Source organism: Canis lupus, chromosome 27 (assembly GCF_011100685.1).
Source record: "Canis lupus familiaris isolate Mischka breed German Shepherd chromosome 27, alternate assembly UU_Cfam_GSD_1.0, whole genome shotgun sequence".
Lineage (NCBI taxonomy): Eukaryota > Metazoa > Chordata > Mammalia > Carnivora > Canidae > Canis > Canis lupus.
In genome coordinates this window covers 7,201,267-7,222,008 of record NC_049248.1, presented here as the reverse complement: position 1 = coordinate 7,222,008, position 20,742 = coordinate 7,201,267, and the positions used below count along the sequence as shown (strand labels likewise).

General features: G+C 51.4%; 1 protein-coding gene across 1 annotated transcript in view; it reads left to right on the top strand.

Annotated features, from left to right (window-relative positions):
- Nucleotides 1-20,742, top strand: part of VWF (von Willebrand factor) — a 138,067-nt gene that overhangs the window by 35,680 nt on the left and 81,645 nt on the right. Inside the window, 8 exon segments of the mRNA NM_001002932.1 lie at nucleotides 418-540; nucleotides 1,412-1,523; nucleotides 2,325-2,371; nucleotides 10,919-11,055; nucleotides 11,531-11,669; nucleotides 12,744-12,844; nucleotides 16,594-16,789; nucleotides 17,480-17,695. Coding sequence (NP_001002932.1) covers nucleotides 418-540; nucleotides 1,412-1,523; nucleotides 2,325-2,371; nucleotides 10,919-11,055; nucleotides 11,531-11,669; nucleotides 12,744-12,844; nucleotides 16,594-16,789; nucleotides 17,480-17,695 — 1,071 coding nt within the window.

Below are 20,742 nucleotides of genomic sequence, written 5' to 3'. Positions count from 1 at the left end.
ATACCACTTACCCTTTGCTTGGCCCCAAGAGGACATTTATTTTAACCCAGAGGAGTTTGGTATTACCTCGAGGGGGTTTTAGGTGAAAGGACAGAGCATAGGGGAACAACAACAACAAAATACCAAGCCTTTAGTGGAAAACAGATGACCTGGGGGAAGGGGTGGTGGTCCCAGGTGACCCTGCTGAGTCTTAGCCCTACAAGAAGGAAGATGTTCCTTCAGGGGAGGGGTGGTTGCACTGTGGTCTTGGAGGGCACGTCGGCCATTGGGTTGCCATTGGGGTGGAGATGGTCCCTGGAGCCCTGAAGACAGAAGGGGTTAGACGAAAGAGCATAGAGGGTCTGAGTATGGTGTGGCTTATGAGGTGCTCTCTGGGAAGGAGCTGCTCTTGGGAGATTCTTGGGTCTTTCGTTTCAGGACCAGCATGCCCTGCTGGCATGGAGTACAAGGAGTGCGTGTCCCCTTGCACCAGAACTTGCCAGAGCCTTCATGTCAAAGAAGTGTGTCAGGAGCAATGTGTAGATGGCTGCAGCTGCCCCGGTAACAAACTTCTCACTTTATTCACAAATCCGAGACCTTTTCAGTGCCCTTGGCTTGGGGAAGCCAGATGAAGGCCACTTGTGTTTGTTGCCCATTGCTGAAATCAGAAGCCTTTTATTTATTTTTAAGAAGTCTTTGTACCGACTGATCGGGATGGAGCTGGTGTTTATTTTTAATTTCTGTTTTCCCGTTGTACTATATCCATGAAAGCGCATGTGTCTAGGAAACAGAAGGACAGGCTGGGCTCCGACAGTGACTTTGTTTGGGGAGCACGTGACCTGATCTGAGTAGAAACAAATCCTCAGTTGAGTGTCAGGGAACCGGTCTGGGCGAAAGATATTTTAAAATGTCTCCTGGGTTTGCCATATGACCTCAGCTGAAAAAGAACTTTGCACTAGAAAGTTTTTCTCAGGAGGGGCCATGTGGGCTTTGGTGGAAAATGCTGTTTAATTACTGAGAGTGAGGCCTGTGTGTTTTGACTAATGGCTTCCCCACTGGAAGATCTTGAACACAACTCTTGCCTCCTTTCGTCATCTGTGCCAGGAGATTAATAATGCTGTCTTTTTCATTGCATTAATGTGAAAGGTAAGAGTCATACAACAAGTTCTTCAAGCGTGCTGGGAGAAGCTCTCGGCCTAGGCTCATGCCTTCATCACTGGTGGACCTTGGGCAAGGCTCTTTCCCCCAGTTCTTTGCCAAAAGAGAGATGAATAATCCCCCTCCCCCACTAATGGGAAGGAGCTACATCACAGAACAGGTTCTTTGAGCTTCCTGCAGAAGCCCAAAGCTGTGATCACCCACAGGGATTCTGTAGCTGTGAGATGAGTAATGATGATAAGTTGAGTCTTTGTCTTGATGCCCTTGAACCCAGAGGGCCAGCTCCTGGATGAAGGCCACTGCGTGGGAAGTGCTGAGTGTTCCTGTGTGCATGCTGGGCAACGGTACCCTCCGGGCGCCTCCCTCTTACAGGACTGCCACACCTGGTACCTGGGGCTGCGCTGTGTGGTCTGGGAGGGACTGCGGTGGGGGGCGGATAAGAAGAGGATGGCAGGAGAGGCAGGTGCAGGTGCAACAGGATCAGTCTGGGCAGAGGGACAGGAGGGAGAAGAGTTTGAGATGCCAGGGTGGGGCAATCAATGAGGAGGAGGAAGGATGGGCTGAGAGGAGGGGGCGGGGAGGAAAGGACCATTTACATGCAAACATTGTCTCTAGCTTCCCTCCAAACTACGCTTTAATTAATGCGTCTTTCTGAAGAAGGGCTATATGACAGCCACCACACCACAGGCCGTTCTCTCCTTGAAGACATAAGTGCTCTTGTTCCATCTCCAGGCCTCTTCCCTTTGCTGTCTTTTCCTGCTGGGCTGTCTTCCAGGAGCCTCCATGGGCTGCCCAGTGGGGGGTCTGCATGGTACACCTTTCAGCAGTCCTCTCTTCTCCTAGCTGTATAGGGGGTGAGGTGGGGGGTTGGAGGTGGGGAGGGCAGCTGGGGGGGTAGGAATTTCATTGCTCAGGGGCTGGGTGGATTTTCAGGAACATTGGGTCCTCTAGGTTTTCCTCTCATCTCTCCATCAGGGTTTCTCCCCTTGGCCTTAGCTCCAAGACCCCTCTGGCCACAGCCCTGTGCTCTTCACCTTCAGCCTCATAAAGATCCCCCTAGTACCAGCTCCTTTTTTTCCCCAGATCTCTCCCTTTGGGGGCTGTAGGATCTGTGATGGGCTCTAGATCTGTTCATGTGCCCTTGTGTTTGCACGATGACCCATGACCTGTGCTTCTCTCCCCAATAGCATTTGCCGAAATAGCCTGTGGATCTGCAGCAATGAAGAATGCCCAGGTAGGCCACCTTCCGCTCTTCTCCTCCCTTCTCGGAAGGGAACTAACGGTATGTTGCCCTTGCTAGACTGGGTGGGCCGAATCTCAAGGCAAAGAGAAGGCGGCCTCTGCACAGGCTGGATACAATCCCCCTGACCACAGCTCTGGCTTTGGATCCCAGCTCTGCTACCCGCCTCACAGGGCCAGCAGAGGGACACCCTGCATAGCTGAAAGGCGAGAATGCACCTGGGCTCAGGTTTTATTGTCCTTTTCTTCTCACCTGTTTGCTCAAAGGATTATGGTTCAGTGAGCTGTAAGAACCAGAGGGTCACAGTCTACTAAACAAAGATGATGCAAATCCTTTGGAAATTAAGAGGAAGAAGGGCCAGGTGATTCTTTATGTTCAAAGTGAGAAGTTTCTGGAATGTCTGACAGGAAGATCTTAGAATGGCCTACGAGCTAAGAAAATCAGACCTCCAAATGATTTCTTCTACCTCCCTCCCTCCCCGGAAATCTCTTAGGAAAAGTTGCTTTATAATCTCTGCCCTTTACTTGGTCTTCTGTTTGGCCCCAAATCTATTCTGTTTGCTGCAAACTTTGCCCATTTGAGGCTCCCTTCTGCCTCACCCTCCAATAACCCTGGCTCTTCTCCTGATAATTTTCCTCTTTGTGATCACTCACACGGTGTTTGCTATGTGTTAGGCTCTGTGGAAACACTTTACACATGGCCTATGAGGCAGGTACAGTTTATTCTAGGTTTACAAAAGAAGAAGCAGAGCCAGAGATTACATAACTTGCTCAATGTCACACAGCTGGTAAGAGACAATGACAGGACTCAAACTCACAACTATCTGATTGCTGCTTTTGCCCTTATGTTTACTCTCTTTCCTTGATCTATTCCTTTGTAGGTATGTCTTTGCCATCCTTCATGGGCTCTGGAGAGGTCCCATGTTTAGTTAAAGGCCAGCTCAGCCTCAGCTCTTATGCAGGATACTATTTTTTGAGTTCCCATGGGTTATAGAGTGCAATAAAAAAGCTGCAAGGCAAACAGCCGGCTAAAGGGCTCCCCTCCCTTTAGCCCCAAGAGGCCATTTGGCTTTGGTGGGCTGATGGGGCTTGAACATGGGTACTGGGATCATATTTGGGGCCTGTTGGCTGGAGGGTCACTTAGGACCTTGCGTAGTGCTCACCACATTGGGAAAATTCTGGAACTAGATGGAAAGTGGGCATTAGGGCTAGGTCAATTAGTCTACCAGCCAGTTTACCTTCTATGCAATTCTTAAAGGAAGCATGAAGAACAAAAGATTGTTCTTCCAAGGGATATTAATGTTCCAATTTAACATCATCCCACCCTGTGAAAAACCTAAGCAACCCTTCGAAAGACATGAAGTTGCTGCCAATGACTTAAAAAAAAGTTAATGTCTAAATAATAAGCATTCATTGTATAAGATCTGTGAGCCACAATGGATGGAATTAGGAATTTGTTTATTGTCTTTTGTTAGACTACCAGATTAGGAATTCTTTCTTTTCTTTTCTTTTCTTTTTTTTTAAGATATGTATTTATTTGAGAGACAGAGAGAGAGTAGGGAAAAGGCAGAGGGAGAGGGAGAGAGAGAATCTCAAGCAGACTCCCCACCAAGCACAGATCCCTGTTTGGGGCATGATCCCACAACCCATGAGATCATGATCTGAGCCAAAATCATGAGTCCAATGTTCAACCAACTAAGGCACTCAAACAACTAAGGCACTCCCAGATTAGGAATTCTTAATAACTACTTTCTATATGGAGTATCTTCTACCTATCCATCTATCTGTCCAACCAACCAACCAACCAACCAACCAACCAACCAACCAACCAGCCATCCATGCAAACCTCTATCTGTCCATCCATTGCTCTTCTAACCATCCATCCAACAATGATTTGAACACTCACTATGCATATGATGGAATGCTTGGTCTGGGGCAGACAATACAATCCTCTGGTATTCAGTTCAAAACCTAGAAGATAGTTTTGCCGAGGATGTAAGAAATTTTCTCGATGCCTTGATGGAAATATAACCAGTTCCAACTCTACTGCAGTCTACTGAGTGGTTTGATATTTTGCCAACACAATCACTAAGCTCTTCCTCTGTATATTCAAAGCCTCAGCTCTGACCCTCTTTTTCTAGTTCTGGAGTTTAGTTGGTCATCTCCCACTCCATTTCTACGTGTAGCACATAGACATATTTCCATAACTTGCCGTGATTCAGTTGTAAGGGGGGCTGTCTTATGCCCCCAGTGTGACAATTGCTGGTAGAGCTTCTGATGGGAAGGTTCTAGAAGGGGATATGCTTGACTCTGCTAGCATAGCAAAGAGCAAGCTATGGTTTGCCCACAATCCCTGCAAGAGCTGATATTGTGAATCTTAGAAATAGAGAGGGGTTTTGATTCTCTGGGGTAAGATGAGAGTGTACTGGTCGTCTATTGTTGTGGAACAAATTACCTCAAACTTAGCAAACAGCAAACATTCATTATCTTACAGTTTCTGTATGTCAGGAACCTGGGTATGGCTGAGTCTGGCCCAAGATTTCTCATGAAGTTGCAGTCAAGTCTTTGGCTTGCACTGTGGTCTTATCTGAAGGCTCTGTTGCGACTTTGAAGCTCAGTCATGTGATGGTTGGCAGGCCCTGGCGTCCTCACCTTGTGGACCTCTTGTGAAGGGATGCCTCGTGACATGATAGCTAGCTTCTTCTAGCGTGAGTGACCTCAGAGAGAGTGAGGGAGAGCAGCCAAGACAGAAGCCATGGTCTTTTAAAAACCCAATCTCTGAAATGACATCCTTCACTTCTGCTGTATTATATCTACTAGAAATAAGTCAAAGTATCCAGTCCATGTTCAAGGTGAGGGGATCACACGACGTCATGAATACAAGAGGTGGGACCATGGTGGGGAGCATCTTAGAGGCTTCCTGGCTCAGGGAGTGTGGTGGATGGGGAGTGGGAGGGAAGAGAAATTGCCCAAAAGAGCATCAGGGGGAGGATATGGAGCATATATGGGGAGGGCTAGAGCTTAAATACTCCTTAGGCCTTCACTGCCCTCTGTATTCCTCTGTTCCTGTTAGGAGTTAGGGCAGCTTCAAGCAAAGCTGTGGTTTACCCCAAACTTCCCTTTCTGTAACCCCAAGCTTCTCTTCCTCTTCCTTTCCTCTGCAACACATACTTCCCAGAAAAGTTCTGCCAATTTGGTTCCCATCGAACTGTAAATGTTTGGGCAGGGTCAACGAGGGAGGATCATGCTTATCCACAGGGACTATTCCTCGAATAAATAAAGCCCTGGTTAGTATTTCAAACTCCTGATGGAAGAGTGTGGAAGGTTCTCTTCTGCAGCTGGAAAGGTGTGAGTGGAGGGTTTCTCATTTGCCCATCTTATGCACATGGACAGGTGGCGTAGCAGAGGCCTGGGGGCCTGGGCGGTGGACTTGCTCAGCCTGGCTGGAATTCCAGTCCCATTGCCCAGCTAAGTGACTTCTAGCAAACCGTCTGATCATTTGCAGCCTCAGTTTCCTAATCTGTAACACAGGGGTGATAACTACGGCTTCATCTGGAGGAAGCTGTTACCTGACACAAAGTAAGCACTCAATAAACATTAGCTGTCTTCATCCCCGCAGCCCCTGCAGCCTCATTCAGCAGGATCAGGGAAGGACTGAGACACAGGCAGGCACCCAAAAGAGTCTGGCATGGGGAGGGCTGGTGGGGCACGTGGTGTGGCTGGGGCTATCGGGGCAGGCAGGAGAGTCAGAGTCTGGACCTGCCTTAGGCTTGGCCGTGGGGCAGGGGAGAGCCTTGGTGTAACTTATTACTCATCTGGTTCTGGATAACTTCTGATGCATTCTAACCCAGCCCTGTGATTCACCTTTAGGATTTAAGCTGTCTGTTCTGAAGCCTTCGGGAAGACAGACTTGCACACTGGCTATATGAGCAGGGCCAATGCCTGTCCAGTGAGAGCAGGCACTCCTAGGTAGCTGGGCTCACCTGGGGAATCTGAGTGCCCAAGTTCATGGAAACTCTCCTGGAGCCTGCCCCAGCCAGTACTGGGTTTTTTGGAGTCACACCAGTCCTCCTTCAGGACAAGCCAGTGTACCACCTTTAGAAGCCAGGGCTCTTCAATAAATAAATTTATTATTATTATTTTTTAAAGGCATCTGGGTGGCTCAGTTGGTTGCGAGTCTGACTCTTGGTTTTGGCTCGGTTATGATCTCACAGTCATGAGATCAAGCTCCGTGCCAGGCTCTGCACTCAGGAGGGTGTCTGCTTGAGATTCTCTCTCCCTCTCTTTGCCCCTCTCCCCATTTCTCTTTCAAATAAATAAACGAATCTTAAAAAAAAAAAAATAGAAGTAGAGGAAGCCAGGGCTTTTCTCCACTCAGTCTCTATATCCAGACTCAGCTGTACAGATGCCCCTTGCAATAGGCCTGTGTATGCCAAGGCTCAGAATGACTCAGGCTGGGCCCTCACAAAATCAGGCTTATGAGAAACTGCAGGAGCCAACCCATGAGGCAGTGTTGGGTGGTCTCAAGTGCTTTGGGCTCTGAAGCCAGACAGAATGCCCACATGCAAATCCGTATCTGAGGACCTTGAGCCTTTGGGTGAGTTTTCCTCTGTGTTTTACTTTCCTCATCTGTGAACTAAGGGTAATGATGACTGCTTCATGGAAGCAGTAAACAAGATGTACTCATGAAGCACTTAGAAATGCACCTTGCAAGCACCTGCATGGCTCAGTCAGTTAAGCGTCTGACTTTGGCTCAGGTCATGATCTTAGGGACTCGTGACGGAGTCCCACATCAGACTCCCTACTCAGCAGGGAGCCTGCTTCTCCCTCTCCCTCTGCCCGTCTCCCTCTCGTGTTCTCTGACTCTCTTTCTCTCTGTCCAATAAATAAATACAATCTTAAAAAAAAAGTCTTGCACATTTGGTGGAGATCATGTTATTGTGATTTAGAGGCAGGCTTTGGTGCAAACTTACGTTGGGGGAGTCTGTGTTGCTTTGCTAAGGGCCTGGGGGTTGGCATTTCTGTAGGCTGCCAGAACAGGATGGAAGCAGATGGGCTGAACAGAGAAGCTCCGTGGAGGACTCACTTACTGCAAACAAAAGGGTTTATTTTAGAAGAGGTAGTGTGTTTCCATCAGATGAGAGATTTCTTTCCATTTTCTTCAAGACGACGGATCTTTATTCACTTATTGGGTCTGCTTTAATTTCTAGCTGTTCTGCTTTTATTTTTATTTATTTATTTTTAAAGATTTTATTTATTTATTCATGAGAGACACAGAGAGACGCAGAGACATAGGCAGAGGGAGAGGCAGGCTCTCTGCAAGAAGGAGGGGCTTGATCCTAGGACTCTGGGATCATGACCTGAGCCAAAGGCAGACCCTCAACCACTAAGCCACACACCCAGTTGCCCCTGTTCTGCTTTTTATGCTATTTTAAGAATCACCTCTTCAGTGATTCACCACACTTCCATTGCCCACTTTCTCCATTGGGTGGTGGGCCAGCTGTTTGTGGGGAGCTGCCTTTTGCTGGTTGACCAACTATCCAACTGGGAATGTCCTGACTGTCGTGCTCCGGGCAGAGGCTGCGTGACTTGCCCTGTAGCTTTTATTCTGGTCAATTCTAGCTCCTGGGGCCAACTCCTAGCCCAGCAACTTCCCCATCTGTGTTCTTGGGTTTCCTGTGCTCTCAGTTTCGTCCTTAGTTATACCAAGTCAATAAGCTAAATGTAGTATTTAGACTTGATTCCTGAGGCACTTCAGAACACAGGTCAGTGGGGGTCAGAGCAGGAAATCAGATCGGACAATTAGATTCTAGCTCTGAAAGTTTTGCTTGTGAATGTTTGTTTGTACATGTTTGTACATTGACCCATCTTTTCCTAGGCCTTGTCAGAACTGATGCAAGTCCACTTTCATACTCAGATAAGAGCGCTCCTGAGAAAACAGAGAAAGGTCAGGGGAAGAATTCCCACCCACTTTATTGCCATCGGGTCAAGACATTAGACACAAAGGGCCACCCCACTCTGTTTGCAGGATGATGGTGGGTTCTGAGAAGTCGCTGTTTTAGAAAGGCTTTCCTGTGACCCCATGGATTTGGAATTTCAGCACATTTACAATCAGCTGGGATGACCCTTGCCCCCACCTTCCTGCCTGTGCTACTCTGCCTTCCATGGATGGTGACTCCTCACTCTTGCTCCCCTTTGGGGGCAACACAGTGGGAAGACACAAGCTGTTCCTACTTCAACACTTCTGACACCAAATGTGTGTGATTTTTCCCCAAGCTAACCAAATCTTCGACTTTCTGGAAACCAACTGGGTGTCCTATGGTTCAATTCTGACACTAACGACCAGGAATCAGTGCAGACCCAGCAGGTTAAGGGCTCGATCCCCTCAGACAGCCTGACTTCAGATGCTGATCATAAGTACAGGGTTCTCAGGGTGCCCCCATCTGTCTGGCTTGGCTACCAGTTGGGGGTTCCCACAATGCCTGATTCAGGGTCAGTAATTTGTGAGAGTGGCTCACAAAACTCAGGCATTTTACTTATTATTACTGGTTTGCTATGAAGGATATTATAAGGGATACAAATCAAAAGCCAGATGAAGAGATGCATGGGGCAAAGACCAGAAGTGTCCTGAGCACAGGAGCTTCTGTCCCTGTGGAACTGGGGTGTGGCCACCCTCCTGCTTGTGGATACATTGACGAACCCAGAAGCTTGCCAAGTCCTCTTCTTTAGGGGTTTTAATGGAGGTTTTATTACACAGGCATGATGGATCATCAATCCTCAGCCTCTCTCCTGTCCCTGGAGGCTGGGGGGAGGGGCGCGGGGTGCTGAAAGTTCCAACTCTCATCTTGCCTGGGTCTTTCTGGTGAGCAAGCCCCCCTGAAGCTACTACCCAGGGGCCCACCAAGAGTGGTTTCATTAGAGCAAAAGATGCTCCTATCACCCAGGATATTCCAAGGGTTTTAGGAGCTCTGTGTCAGGAACCAGGAATAAAGACTATATTTTTTATTATCACAGAGGGTGATGCTGACAATGATCTGGGGCCTCCCTAATTTCTCCTAATTTCTTCTGGGCTGAGTGTAGCTTCCTGTCCCAGGAAGAGGTCAGCTGCCCTGGGGGGACAGTCAGAGGACACTCATAGTACGCTGAGGCTCCTCTCCCTGGCCCTGCCTTCCAGCACACACCGAAGGCAGGACCACACCTGGATGCAAAGCTATGCCTGCCGTGCCCTTCAGTGCTAGTGTGGGCCTAAGGCGGCAGGTGGAGGGGGCCTGTGGAGCTTATCTTTGATAGATGAGCGGCTGGAATCTCTCTGCTGCCTCTGAGAACCCCCTGATCATGTGACGGAGCCAGCATCAGCCCTGGGGGGTGGGCCCAGGTGGCACTGGCTATAATACCCTCTCAGGCGGAACTTGAGGTTTAGACGGGATTAGTGCTGTGGAGAACAGGTGTCTGCAGTTTGGAGGTCAAGGGTGACTGGGTGGGAAGGAGGGCCCCCTACTTTTACAGAATGGCCATGGTGTGTGTCTATATTTATTTTTCTAAAATGTAGAAGGCCCAGATGGGAGGAAATACATAGAAGGAGTTTGGGAAGGGATCCAGATGCCCGCTTCAGCTTCAATGGGCCTATTGTAGTCTCTGGAGATGGGATTGCCCTGAGCTGGGGTGGGGCCTATAGGGGATCCCTGGAGACCTTGGCAGAGGTCCCCCACCCCACCCCACATGGACACTCTCCAGGATGTGTGGTCACTGGTTGGAAGTGCACAGGGCCAGCCGCACGGCTGGGTTGTGGTCTGGGGGAGGACGGAACAGGGTCAGGTGGAGGGTGAGCTGAGGGCTCTGCAATGGGGAATGATGAAGGGGAGTCCTCGTACCCACCCACAGATGTGTCAGCCTGAGCTAGGGAACTGGCTTGGGTGGTGGTGAGATCATGGGCAGATGGCCTCCTGGCCCCCCATTGGCCCCAACTGAAGTCACAACATTGACTTGCCCATGAGAAGGCCTTAGAGCCACCCCTCGGCTGCGGGGCGAGGATGGCGCCCTGGCCCCTGCCCTGCTGAGCCTGGAGAATGCCTGTCTCACCCCCCCCCCCCCCCAGTTCTCCATCTGGGCTGGCCTTTCTGCCTGCTTGCCTCAGAGGCCTCTCCTGGGTCAGGCCATGCCCCAGAGCCCCCCACAACAGCAGTGCAGAGAAAGGCCTCCCCCCAAGAGCCAGAACCTGTGGGGTGGCGGTGGGGAAGGACTGGGAGCCACCCTGAACTGGGAGCTCAAGCTGCGGCTTGTGTGTGTGGCTGTCACTTCTCTTGGTTGTCCTTTTGGTAAGTGAGGCATTGAGCTGAAGATCCACCTCTGGGCTCTTGTGGTGTGAGGTCTGGGACCTGAGTTAGAGTCCCCCCGTCGAACTTGTTTTCAGACTGGTGTGGGGAAGGATGCCTGTGGCGTTCCACAGGAGGTGCCCGGTGTGCCCATGCATCCCTCCTTTGCCACCCCAAGGGGAGCCCTTCCCCTCCTCCTGTGCTTACCGCCTTCCTCTGTGTCCCTCCAGGCGAGTGTCTGGTCACAGGACAGTCCCACTTCAAGAGCTTCGACAACAGGTACTTCACCTTCAGTGGGGTCTGCCACTACCTGCTGGCCCAGGACTGCCAGGACCACACCTTCTCTGTTGTCATAGAGACTGTCCAGGTGAGCTTGACTGCCACCAGTCAGGAGGTGGGGATGGGGTGGGGGCAAGGTGGTCCTAGCTCCTTTATGAGCTGCTGTGCTATGTGCTAGACCTCGCTCCTCCAGAGACTGGAGCGAGGAGGGAGAAATCTAGGGTGCACACGGCTCCCCTTGAGGATTGAAGTCCTAGTGTTGCTTTGGAACCACTGGCCCAAGCAACAGGAAGATAGCCAGAGGCCTAGAATAAAGACCAGGCCTGGCTAGGGAAAGGGTGTGGGGAGCTGCAGGGCTTGGGGATGTGGGGCTTAGGGCTTTGTCGTGGGATGCCTCCAGGGGGGCCTACTCACTGAGACCATTCTGGGAGAATAGAATTGTTTCTCCTAATGAGGCCTCGGGCTGTCTGGGCTTGTGTTCTTTCTCTGAGTAAGTGGGTCCCAGGCTGGGGCGCTGGGCAGGGGGTTTGTGGTAACATCACCCTGGGCGCCCCTCTTGGCAGTGTGCCGATGACCTGGATGCTGTCTGCACCCGCTCGGTCACCGTCCGCCTGCCTGGACATCACAACAGCCTTGTGAAGCTGAAGCATGGGGGAGGAGTCTCCATGGATGGCCAGGATATCCAGATTCCTCTCCTGCAAGGTGCGTTCCCTCCTCCGCCACTGGGGCCTGGGGCTGGTCAAACTCACCCCACAGAGCCCCCGCCCCTGCCCCTCAGCCATGCTAACTGCCCACCTCTTCTGTGAGGAGAGCTATCTGTGGAGGGATGGTTATTCTCAACATGCATCCTTGCAAAGAAGGAAAGCTTCCTGAAGGAGGAGGGGGAGTGGAGGAATTGTCTGGAGGCAAGGGAGCTTTGCTCCAGGCCAGGGAGAGAGGGTAGAGGGGCAAAGGGGACCAAGAAGATTTGGTTTGAGCCAAAGGGATGAGTTGAGGGTTGGGCACAACAGTTCTGGTTCTGCTTTGAGGTGGGAGAGGAGCAGAAGCTGATGCGGGGAAGTTAGAGGGTGGCTGGTGGTGGGTCAGACCAGAGCCTGTCATGGGGCAAAGCCAGGCGACCCCTGTGACCTGTGGGAAAAACCTATCCAGTGAATTTGCTGGGTAGCCCCACACCCTTTTGGTAGCATAATTGCCACCTTCACCTTCAAAGTGGCTCTCAGAGCCCTCTGCCTTCTTGCCTGTGACCTCCGTGGACCGTGTGGCCCATTATCCTGGCATTACACATAGCAGGTCCACTTGTGTTTAATGCTGTGTGTGTCTCCCCAGGAGGTACCTTCCTCCAGGGCAAGAGGTATGTCTCCTACCTCGTCTCCAGTGAGAACTGCTGCATTCAGCTCTGCATGCAGCATGGTGCAGCCTAGAAGTGGTGTGCAAGGGCGGCAGGGGTGGGGAATGGGCTTCAGTGGGGGGCCAGCTCCTAAACCAAGGATGCAGAGGAGCCTCTGCCGCCCTCTTGTGCCAGTAGAGTGAATGGCAAGGCACAGCTGGGATACCGGGGCTCCTTTCTAGGGAAGGCTGTTTGTACTAAACTCACCTGGATTATCCTTCCTTCTGAAACCCCCTTATGTCTCATGGACATCCCTATCTGTCCCCAGCTCCTTGATTTCATTGTTACAGTCCTTTGTGAGAGACTCCGTCTCTCCCCACGATACATGGGCCTGTCACCACCGTGCCCTCTCGCTTCGGGGCCTACACCCTGTCCCTGCCCTGTTCCAGGTGACCTCCGCATCCAGCACACCGTGATGGCCTCCGTGCGCCTCAGCTACGGGGAGGACCTGCAGATGGATTGGGACGGCCGGGGCAGGCTGCTGGTGACGGTAGGTGCCCTCCCAAACGCTGCCTCCCTGCCGCCTGGGCCTTACAAAGTGCCTCTTGTGCTCTGGCAGAGTGGCTTTATGTGGTGGGAGAAGAATTCCTCCCTCCCTGGGCCCTGCGCCCCCAGAGGGAGGAACAGGCCTCTCTTGTTTCGGAAAGACTGGTGTTTGTTGTCTCTAGGACCCTGGTTTGCCCCGGGGCTTCTGGCTTCTGGGGCTCCGGGACCTCAGGGGCTTCCAGGCTGGGTGGACAGAGCAGCAGAGCCGGGCCAGCTCTCTGGGCAGGGCCTTTCCTGCTAGACCAGTGCCTCTCATGTTTTGGTCTTCAGACGCCGTGGTATGCTTAAAAATTACTGAAGACCCCAATCTTTTACGAAGGTTATAGCTGTCAGTATTTATCATATTAGAAATTAAATCAGAGACTTAATATATGAATTTATGAATTCACTTAAAATTACAATGATAACCTATTGCACCTGAAACTAATATAATAATATATGTCAATGACACTGCAATAAAAAACCCTAAGCAAAAAATGACAATAAAAAACCCACTACATGTTAATATAAACAGAATTTTTTCTTGAAAAATAGCCGTGTTTTCTGAAACAAAAACAAGTAGTGAGAAGAATACCATTGTTTTACATGTCTGCCAATTTCTTTAATGGCTGGCTTAATAGAAGACAGCTGGAGTCTCACGTCTACTTCTGCGTTCAATCCTTTGCAACATCATGTGTCATGTAGCCTCTCAAAAATTCCACTGCACACTTATAAGAGAATGAGAGGGGAAAAGTCAAATAACGTTGTTGTGTGATTAGGAAAATAGTTTTGGCCTCATGGACACCTTGAGAAGGTGTCCACCCTCTACCCCAATGGGTCCCAAGTCCACACTTGGAGAACTGCTGCCCTAGATCATTCCTAGGATCTCTGGGGAATCCCCTCTGGTGCCCCAGGTCCTGTGTGCCATAAGTCCTTGGTATAATCCTGTGGTGGGCATCTGGGCATTCCTGATGAGATCCTGGTTTCTTCTGCCTCATGACACCATATTCTTTCCCTTGTCATAGAGTCCTGGAGAGAGTTCCATATTAGTGACTTTCCTCTCTTATCTGAAAAAAATCAACCTTATGACCACAGACCACACAGCAGGAAGATTTTGGGAGAGTTTCTTGTTAGCCCCTCATTTGCAATTAGAAATAAAATCCCTTTCTGAAGCAAGAAAGAACTCACCCTGGGTCTCATGGTCATTTGCTTACAGAGTGGGGACCAGAACTAGGTCTTCTGACTCCCTCACCTGCTGTGCCCTGGTCTTCAGGGAGGGTGCCCCCTACCCTGCCATCATCCATTCCACCTTCTCTGTAACTTCCCATATCACAGAAAGGGTGCTCTTGATCTGAAGGCTGAGGTTGCTCTTGAGTCAAGCCAAGGGGACTGAAGGGATGGGGGAAGATACATCTTAGTGGAGGATAGTGTGACAGCAGGCCCCAGGGGTGACCAGAGGGACTTTGGGGGCCATGAGGTCACTCACAGTCTGGGAATGAGGGCAGAAAAGAGGGCGCTGAGGCATGGATGAGGAGAGGGAAGACATCATGGATTTCACTGCTCAGCTGGGGCCTGACCTTGACCTCTGGCATTACCTTTCAGCCTGTGTCCTCAGGAGAACGTCATTCATTCATGAACTTAATCATTCGTTCAGTCATTCACTCAACATACATCTAGCGAATGTCTGCAGGCACCATTTGAGAGGCCTAGGTTACAACTGTGAAACAAAACAGATAAGAATCCCTGCCTCGCTTCACTTACATTCCCCTTGGGGGAGACAGACAGTAAGCAAAACCAACCAGTAAATTATATCATATATTAGAAGGTAATAAATCCTGAGGAGATAAATAAAGCAGCGAAAGCGATAAGAAGTGTCAGGGTCAGAGGATTTACATTTTATTTTATTTATTTTAAAGATTTTATTTATTCATGAGAGACACAGAGAGAGAGAGGCAGAGACATAGGCAGAGGGAGAAGTAGGCTCCCTGTGGGGCGCCTGGGGAGCCTGATGTGGGACTTGATCAGGTGCTCAACCACTGAGCCACCCATTTTTACATTTTAAACAGTGACAGCAGGGAAGGCCTCAGGGCCTAGTGTGGCAACACCTGAAATTTGTAAAGCAAACAAGGAAACATTATTCTCTCTTTTTTAAAAAGATTTTTATTTACTTATTCATGAGACACACACACACACACACACACACACACACACACACACACAGATATATATATATAGAGAGAGGCAGAGATACAGGCAGAGGGGGAAGCAGGCTCCATGCCGGGAGCCCGACGTGGGACTCGATCCTGGGTCTCCAGGATCACGCCCTGGGCCCAAGGCAGGCGCTAAACCACTGAGCCACCTGGGCTGCCCTATTCTCTTTCTTTTATTGGTATTTCCTTGGGTGCATTTTTATATGGATCCAGAACCTTCCACTAGATGGTTCATCCTGCATCCTGTGAAGTCATAGCTGGAAGCTGGAAGGGGCTCCTAGAGATGACCATGCGGAGCCCAGTCCTAGTGCACAATGGTGTCAAGCCCGGGAGGCCATCCGGCCATGTTCATCACCGGCAGAGCAGGAGTTAGGACTCTGGGGTCCCAGCCCTGACTCCATCTTTGGATCAGGGCCCTCTCAATAGAAACAGGTGGAGGGGCCCAGCTGTAGAGTGTGAAAGGCAGGTTTGATGCCCCAAGCTGTCCGTGAGTGTGCACTTTGGGATCAGAATGATGGAGAACAAACCAGATGCTGGTGGCCTGGAGTTGGATCCTCGGAACCGTCTTGGTCACCCACAGGAGGCTGCCCCAGACACCTTGCTGACCCTGGCTCCTCCGATCACGATCACACCCTCTAGAGTCCTCCTTGGCTCATGGTCTTTTCTCTCCAATGACTTATAGTGGCTGAGTCAACTCCAGCTGGGAAAGTGTTGTCCTTTGTCTCCAAATGTGAGCTCTGAGACTTGGACTATCATGGACTTAGGCTGCTACACAACCGCATGTGTGACAGATACAAGTGTTCAGTAAAGGGGTCAAGAGGTGCTGACATCACACTTGATTCTCATGGGTGGCAAAGCTGGTAGGCTCCAGCATCTCCCTGACAGGTGAGGGTGGTACAGAACATGCTGGGCTGAGACTCAACCTGGCTGCTGGTCCCAGCTCTGCCACCTGCTCTGTGACCGTAGGCCAGGCACTTTCCCTCTCTGGGACTCAGTGTCCCCATCTGTGTCCCTATCTGTAAGAGGCTACATGATCTCTCACACCCTTCTGGCAGGACTGCTCTTTGATTTTTTTTTTTTTTTAAGATTTTATTTATTTACTCCTAAGAGACACAGAGAGGCAGAGACACAGGGAGAGGCAGAGAGACACAGGCAGAGGGAGAAGCGGTTCCCTGGGGAGCTGGATGTGGGACTCCATCCCAGGTCCCCAGGATCACGACCTGAGCTGAGGGCAGAGGCTCAACCACCGAGCCACCCAGACGCCCCTGCTCTCTGACTCTTAATTAATGACAAGAGCCTCATGTTTCTAATGCTAAGCTTACACCCCAGTAAGCTCCCTCTGCCCTGCAGCCTTGGGCTTAGCTGCGGTTTATTAAATTCGTCTTTATTTTTCACCCAGGGAGGTTTTTTTTTTTTTATTATTATTATTAAAACCATCTCATTAGCGACAGGAAGCTGCGGCTGCCTCGGCGGCGGCCCCACGGTGGTCTGCCTCTCCCCGCAGCTGTCCCCGGCCTACGCGGGGAAGACGTGCGGCCTGTGCGGGAACTACAACGGCAACCGGGGGGACGACTTCGTGACGCCCGCAGGCCTGGCGGAGCCCCTGGTGGAGGACTTCGGGAACGCCTGGAAGCTGCTCGGGGCCTGCGAGAACCTGCAGAAGCAGCACCGCGATCCCTGCAGCCTCAACCCGCGCCAGGGTACGTAAGCCCGGGGGGAGGGGGACCTCGCCGAGCCCCCTCCGTCCCGAGGTCTCCCGGCTTCCAGCGCGACCCAAGGCACGGTGCACCGACGTTGGGGGCACAGGGGCACTTCGCTTTTACCGTCAGCATTTGATGATCTGCCTCTGGATCATTTATGCTTCAAAGTCCCTCGACTGCGCATCCCGCCCCCCACCCCCCCCCCCGGGGGCTGAACCCTGGGAAAGGAGAATGATCCGTGTTTCCTGTCCCTGGATCTTCTCAGTCTGTTGGAGCAGCAGCCACACAGCCCCAGAATTAAATTATCGTTAGACAAATGCACTGGGGTGGCCATTTGCAGATGTATCGGGAGCAGCATTTCAGTTCCGCATTAATTTCCTCCCCTTACTCAGCCCATCCTGGAACTAGGTCTCCTTTCTGTCAGCCGTTGTGGTGCTCTGGAAATGCAGTTTATTTGCATTTAAGCCAAACGTAATTAGAAAAGTTTATTGGCTGCAGAAGAAAAATCATGGTGATTTCCAGAGGCACGGGGCAGGCAGATTGGCAGGGAGCGCAGCCCAGGCAGGAGCCGGTGGGGGCACTGCGGGGCGCGTGGGGCCCTCGGGGGCAGGTGGGGGGCGAGGGCGGGGCCGGTGCGGGGCTCGGGGCGTGCGCCCCGCCACGCCTGCGCACTGCTCTGTCCCGCCACAGCCAGGTTTGCGGAGGAGGCGTGCGCGCTGCTGACGTCCTCGAAGTTCGAGCCCTGCCACCGAGCGGTGGGTCCTCAGCCCTACGTGCAGAACTGCCGCTACGACGTCTGCTCCTGCTCCGACGGCAGAGACTGTCTTTGCAGCGCCGTGGCCAACTACGCCGCAGCCTGTGCCCGGAGGGGCGTGCACATCGCGTGGCGGGAGCCCGGCTTCTGTGGTGGGTGCCCTCCCTGGCCGCCAGCACCCCCCCCCCCCACCCCGGCCCAGCCGAGCCCTCCTCGGGTCCCTTGCACACGGCTCGTCCTTTTCTAAGCACTGTCTCTGCATTAGTGCATTCGGAACCGGGCCCGAGCGCCTGGGTCACGAGGACTGTCCATGTGCAGCCACTTTCCCCTCCCATCTCCAGCAGGACACGGTGGTGGGGACTGGCTCCCCTACAGGACAGTGTGATTCTTCTGGCTTGTTCTGGCAGCGCGAGTAGCACCCCCCTACCTGGACGCCAAGGACCTAGCAGCCGCTGCAAGCAGAGATTGCCTGTGGCTGCTGCCACCTAGCGTTCGATACGTGTCTGGCCCGGTTGCAGGGTGAATGGGTCCCAGATCCCCAAGGGCCTCTGCACGCAGGAGGGTCTCACCAAGGCAGTGGGGGAACGCACTTACCAATCCTTCGCTTGTAACTCCAGGCCAACCATCAGAGGACTTCCGGCCCAAATCTTTGGCATTGATGAAGTTATGTCAAGTTGGATGACATCATTGTCCACAGCCGACTTTGGAGTCTCACTCTGCCATGTTAGATTTCTGCCACCAGAGCTGGTATCTGCTCAACATTCTGGCCCCTTGAGCGGCTACATGGCACTCACTTTGATGTTGGTGCTGCTGCTCTGGGAACATGTGCTGGGTGGCCCAGTATGGTCAGGCAAAGCCAGTGGTGTAGAGCCTGAACCCTCTACCATTTTGAGGCATAGGTAGAAACTGCTTCTCTACTAGGTGCTGTCACACCCAATAAAAGGATAATTAGATTAATGCAGGGGCAACCAAGGAAGGCTTTCTGGAGGCAGTGTACTTGACCGGGCTTTAAAAAGGCACCATCTTGGCAGAAAAGAGCTGTTCTATGGTGAGACAATGGTAGTGATGGAAATTAGGATATTCTGGGATGAGGTATCACAAATACTCTGATTTTTAGGGTGAAGTAGATGTGGTCAGAAATGAAAATGTTAGTGATCCCAGCAGAAGCAGGAAAATAGGAGCTATGAGAAATGGTGAAAGTCTATAATATATCATGTATTTGAAAAGAAAGGACGAGGGCTCTAGAAGTGTCACTGTTGGGGCCCAATGAGCCAACTCATGTTTGGAGTCTAAACAATGTCATAAGAGGAGCAGAGGCAGAAGTAAGGACAAAAGTGTCCATACCATGTCTATGCACGCATGCAGTTGTGCCTCCCTGTCCCTCTGGGTCCAGGACGCCACAGTGTCATGGCCAGCAGCTGGAGGAGTGGAGTCTGAGGCCTTGCTGGAACTGTGACTTCCCAGCTCTATGGCCTTGAACTCTTCATCTCGACCTCCACAATTTAGCTTCCTCATTGGGGTTTGCTGTTTAGAAATTGGGCAAAGTAATGAGGAGGAATGGCACACTGTTCATGAATATGGTCGTCTGCCATATTATGGTGGTTGTCCACCAGTATTAGGGAATCTTCATTATCAGTGTGCTAGGGCATCTGAAGGGTTTCCTAATTTAGGACATTGTCCCCCAGAAGCTGAGGGCTTACTGACATATTCTGTAATCTCAAAAGAGCCGCCCTCCTTCACCTCCACTGGGAGCAGAACAAGAGAGAACAGGGACTGGGAGTTGGTTAGGGAGGCAGAAACTGTGGGGATCCTGGGAAGGCATTTTTGTCTCTATGGGCTTCTGTGGAGGTGAACTAGAGAAAGGCTGCCCAGATGGCCCCAGTTGCCTGAACCCGAGGAAGGTGGGCATTTTCCTCTTTAAAAATGAACAGAGCTCCCTAACCCACTAACTCCATCCTTAAGGAGAGGTCATACCAACTGGGGATGCTCACAGAGTGAAGGCTGATCATGCAGCTACTTTGTGGGATGCTGTGAGGCGATGAGGCAGAGGCACACACATTTTTTTTCTTGTAACATGACGAGACCATGGGCTCCTTGCAGGCTGGCACCAAGTCTTACCATTGCTGCATCTGTGAGCCTAGCACAGCCCCTAGGACTCAGTGGGCACACAATAAACACCTGTTAAACTGAGGTGTGCACCGCTGCTTCTGGGGAAGAAGGCCAAAGGAGAAATCCAGTATGGCTCTAAGCCAGCTCTAGGGACGACAGTCTGTCAGATAAAAAAATCTCTCAGCTCCAGCTGCTCCTTAATGGGTTAAATGTGACCTTATTCTCATAGGTTTGATGGATCAAAAGTGAGTTGCATCTTTATTGCCCAGCACACCCCATCTTAATCCACCCTGCTCTGAATACCCATTCACTGCGCCCAACCTCTCTGCTGGTTCAGAGAAAAATCCATGTCTAATATGGCTACAGAGCCCCCTCTCTTCTCAGCTGCCCTCAAACACAGAACCAGTTGTAGGAGGCCGGGAGCTGCAGGGGCTTCCCAGATGTTCCCACCCCTGTGTCCGGGGTTCCTGGCCTGAGCTTCCTTTTACAGCTTCCATGACACGTGCTGCCATTGGGTTTCTACTGTAAAACTGGATTCCAATAGAGAGCAGAAGGATTCCAGTGGTCTTAGGAACAGTGTCCTCAGAGTGAGGTTCTCACTTCTCGGACAGCAGCTGATTAGCGATGGGAAAGCCTTCAGAAAGGGCAAAGTGCTTCCTGCACCCCACCTCCCCCGTAAGGAATTTCATCCTTGGGGTGCCTATGGGAATAGACCAGGATCCAGGAGTGCCAGGTCTTCGTAGGCACTGGAAGACCCAGTCTCTGGCCCATCCCTCCCTTCTGGAGCCCACTGAGCTGGGACTATTTCCCCAGTCATCATCACGATAAAGTAGCAGGGAGGATTTGCCACATGCTGGGCATTACTCAGACCTGGTTGGTGCACTGAACCTTCACAACAACCCCGGGTGGGTTTTAGTCTGGTCCAGCAAGGAAACTGCTCTAGGTCACTTTGTAACTAATGGCAGAACTGGGGCTTGGACCCAGGAATTTGGGAGACAGAGCCCATTGGCTTCCCTGTGTTGCTGTTTGCCACCCATCCTCTTGGCTGGTGTGTGCTGTGCTATTTCTCTGTGGGACGCCAGAGGAGGGG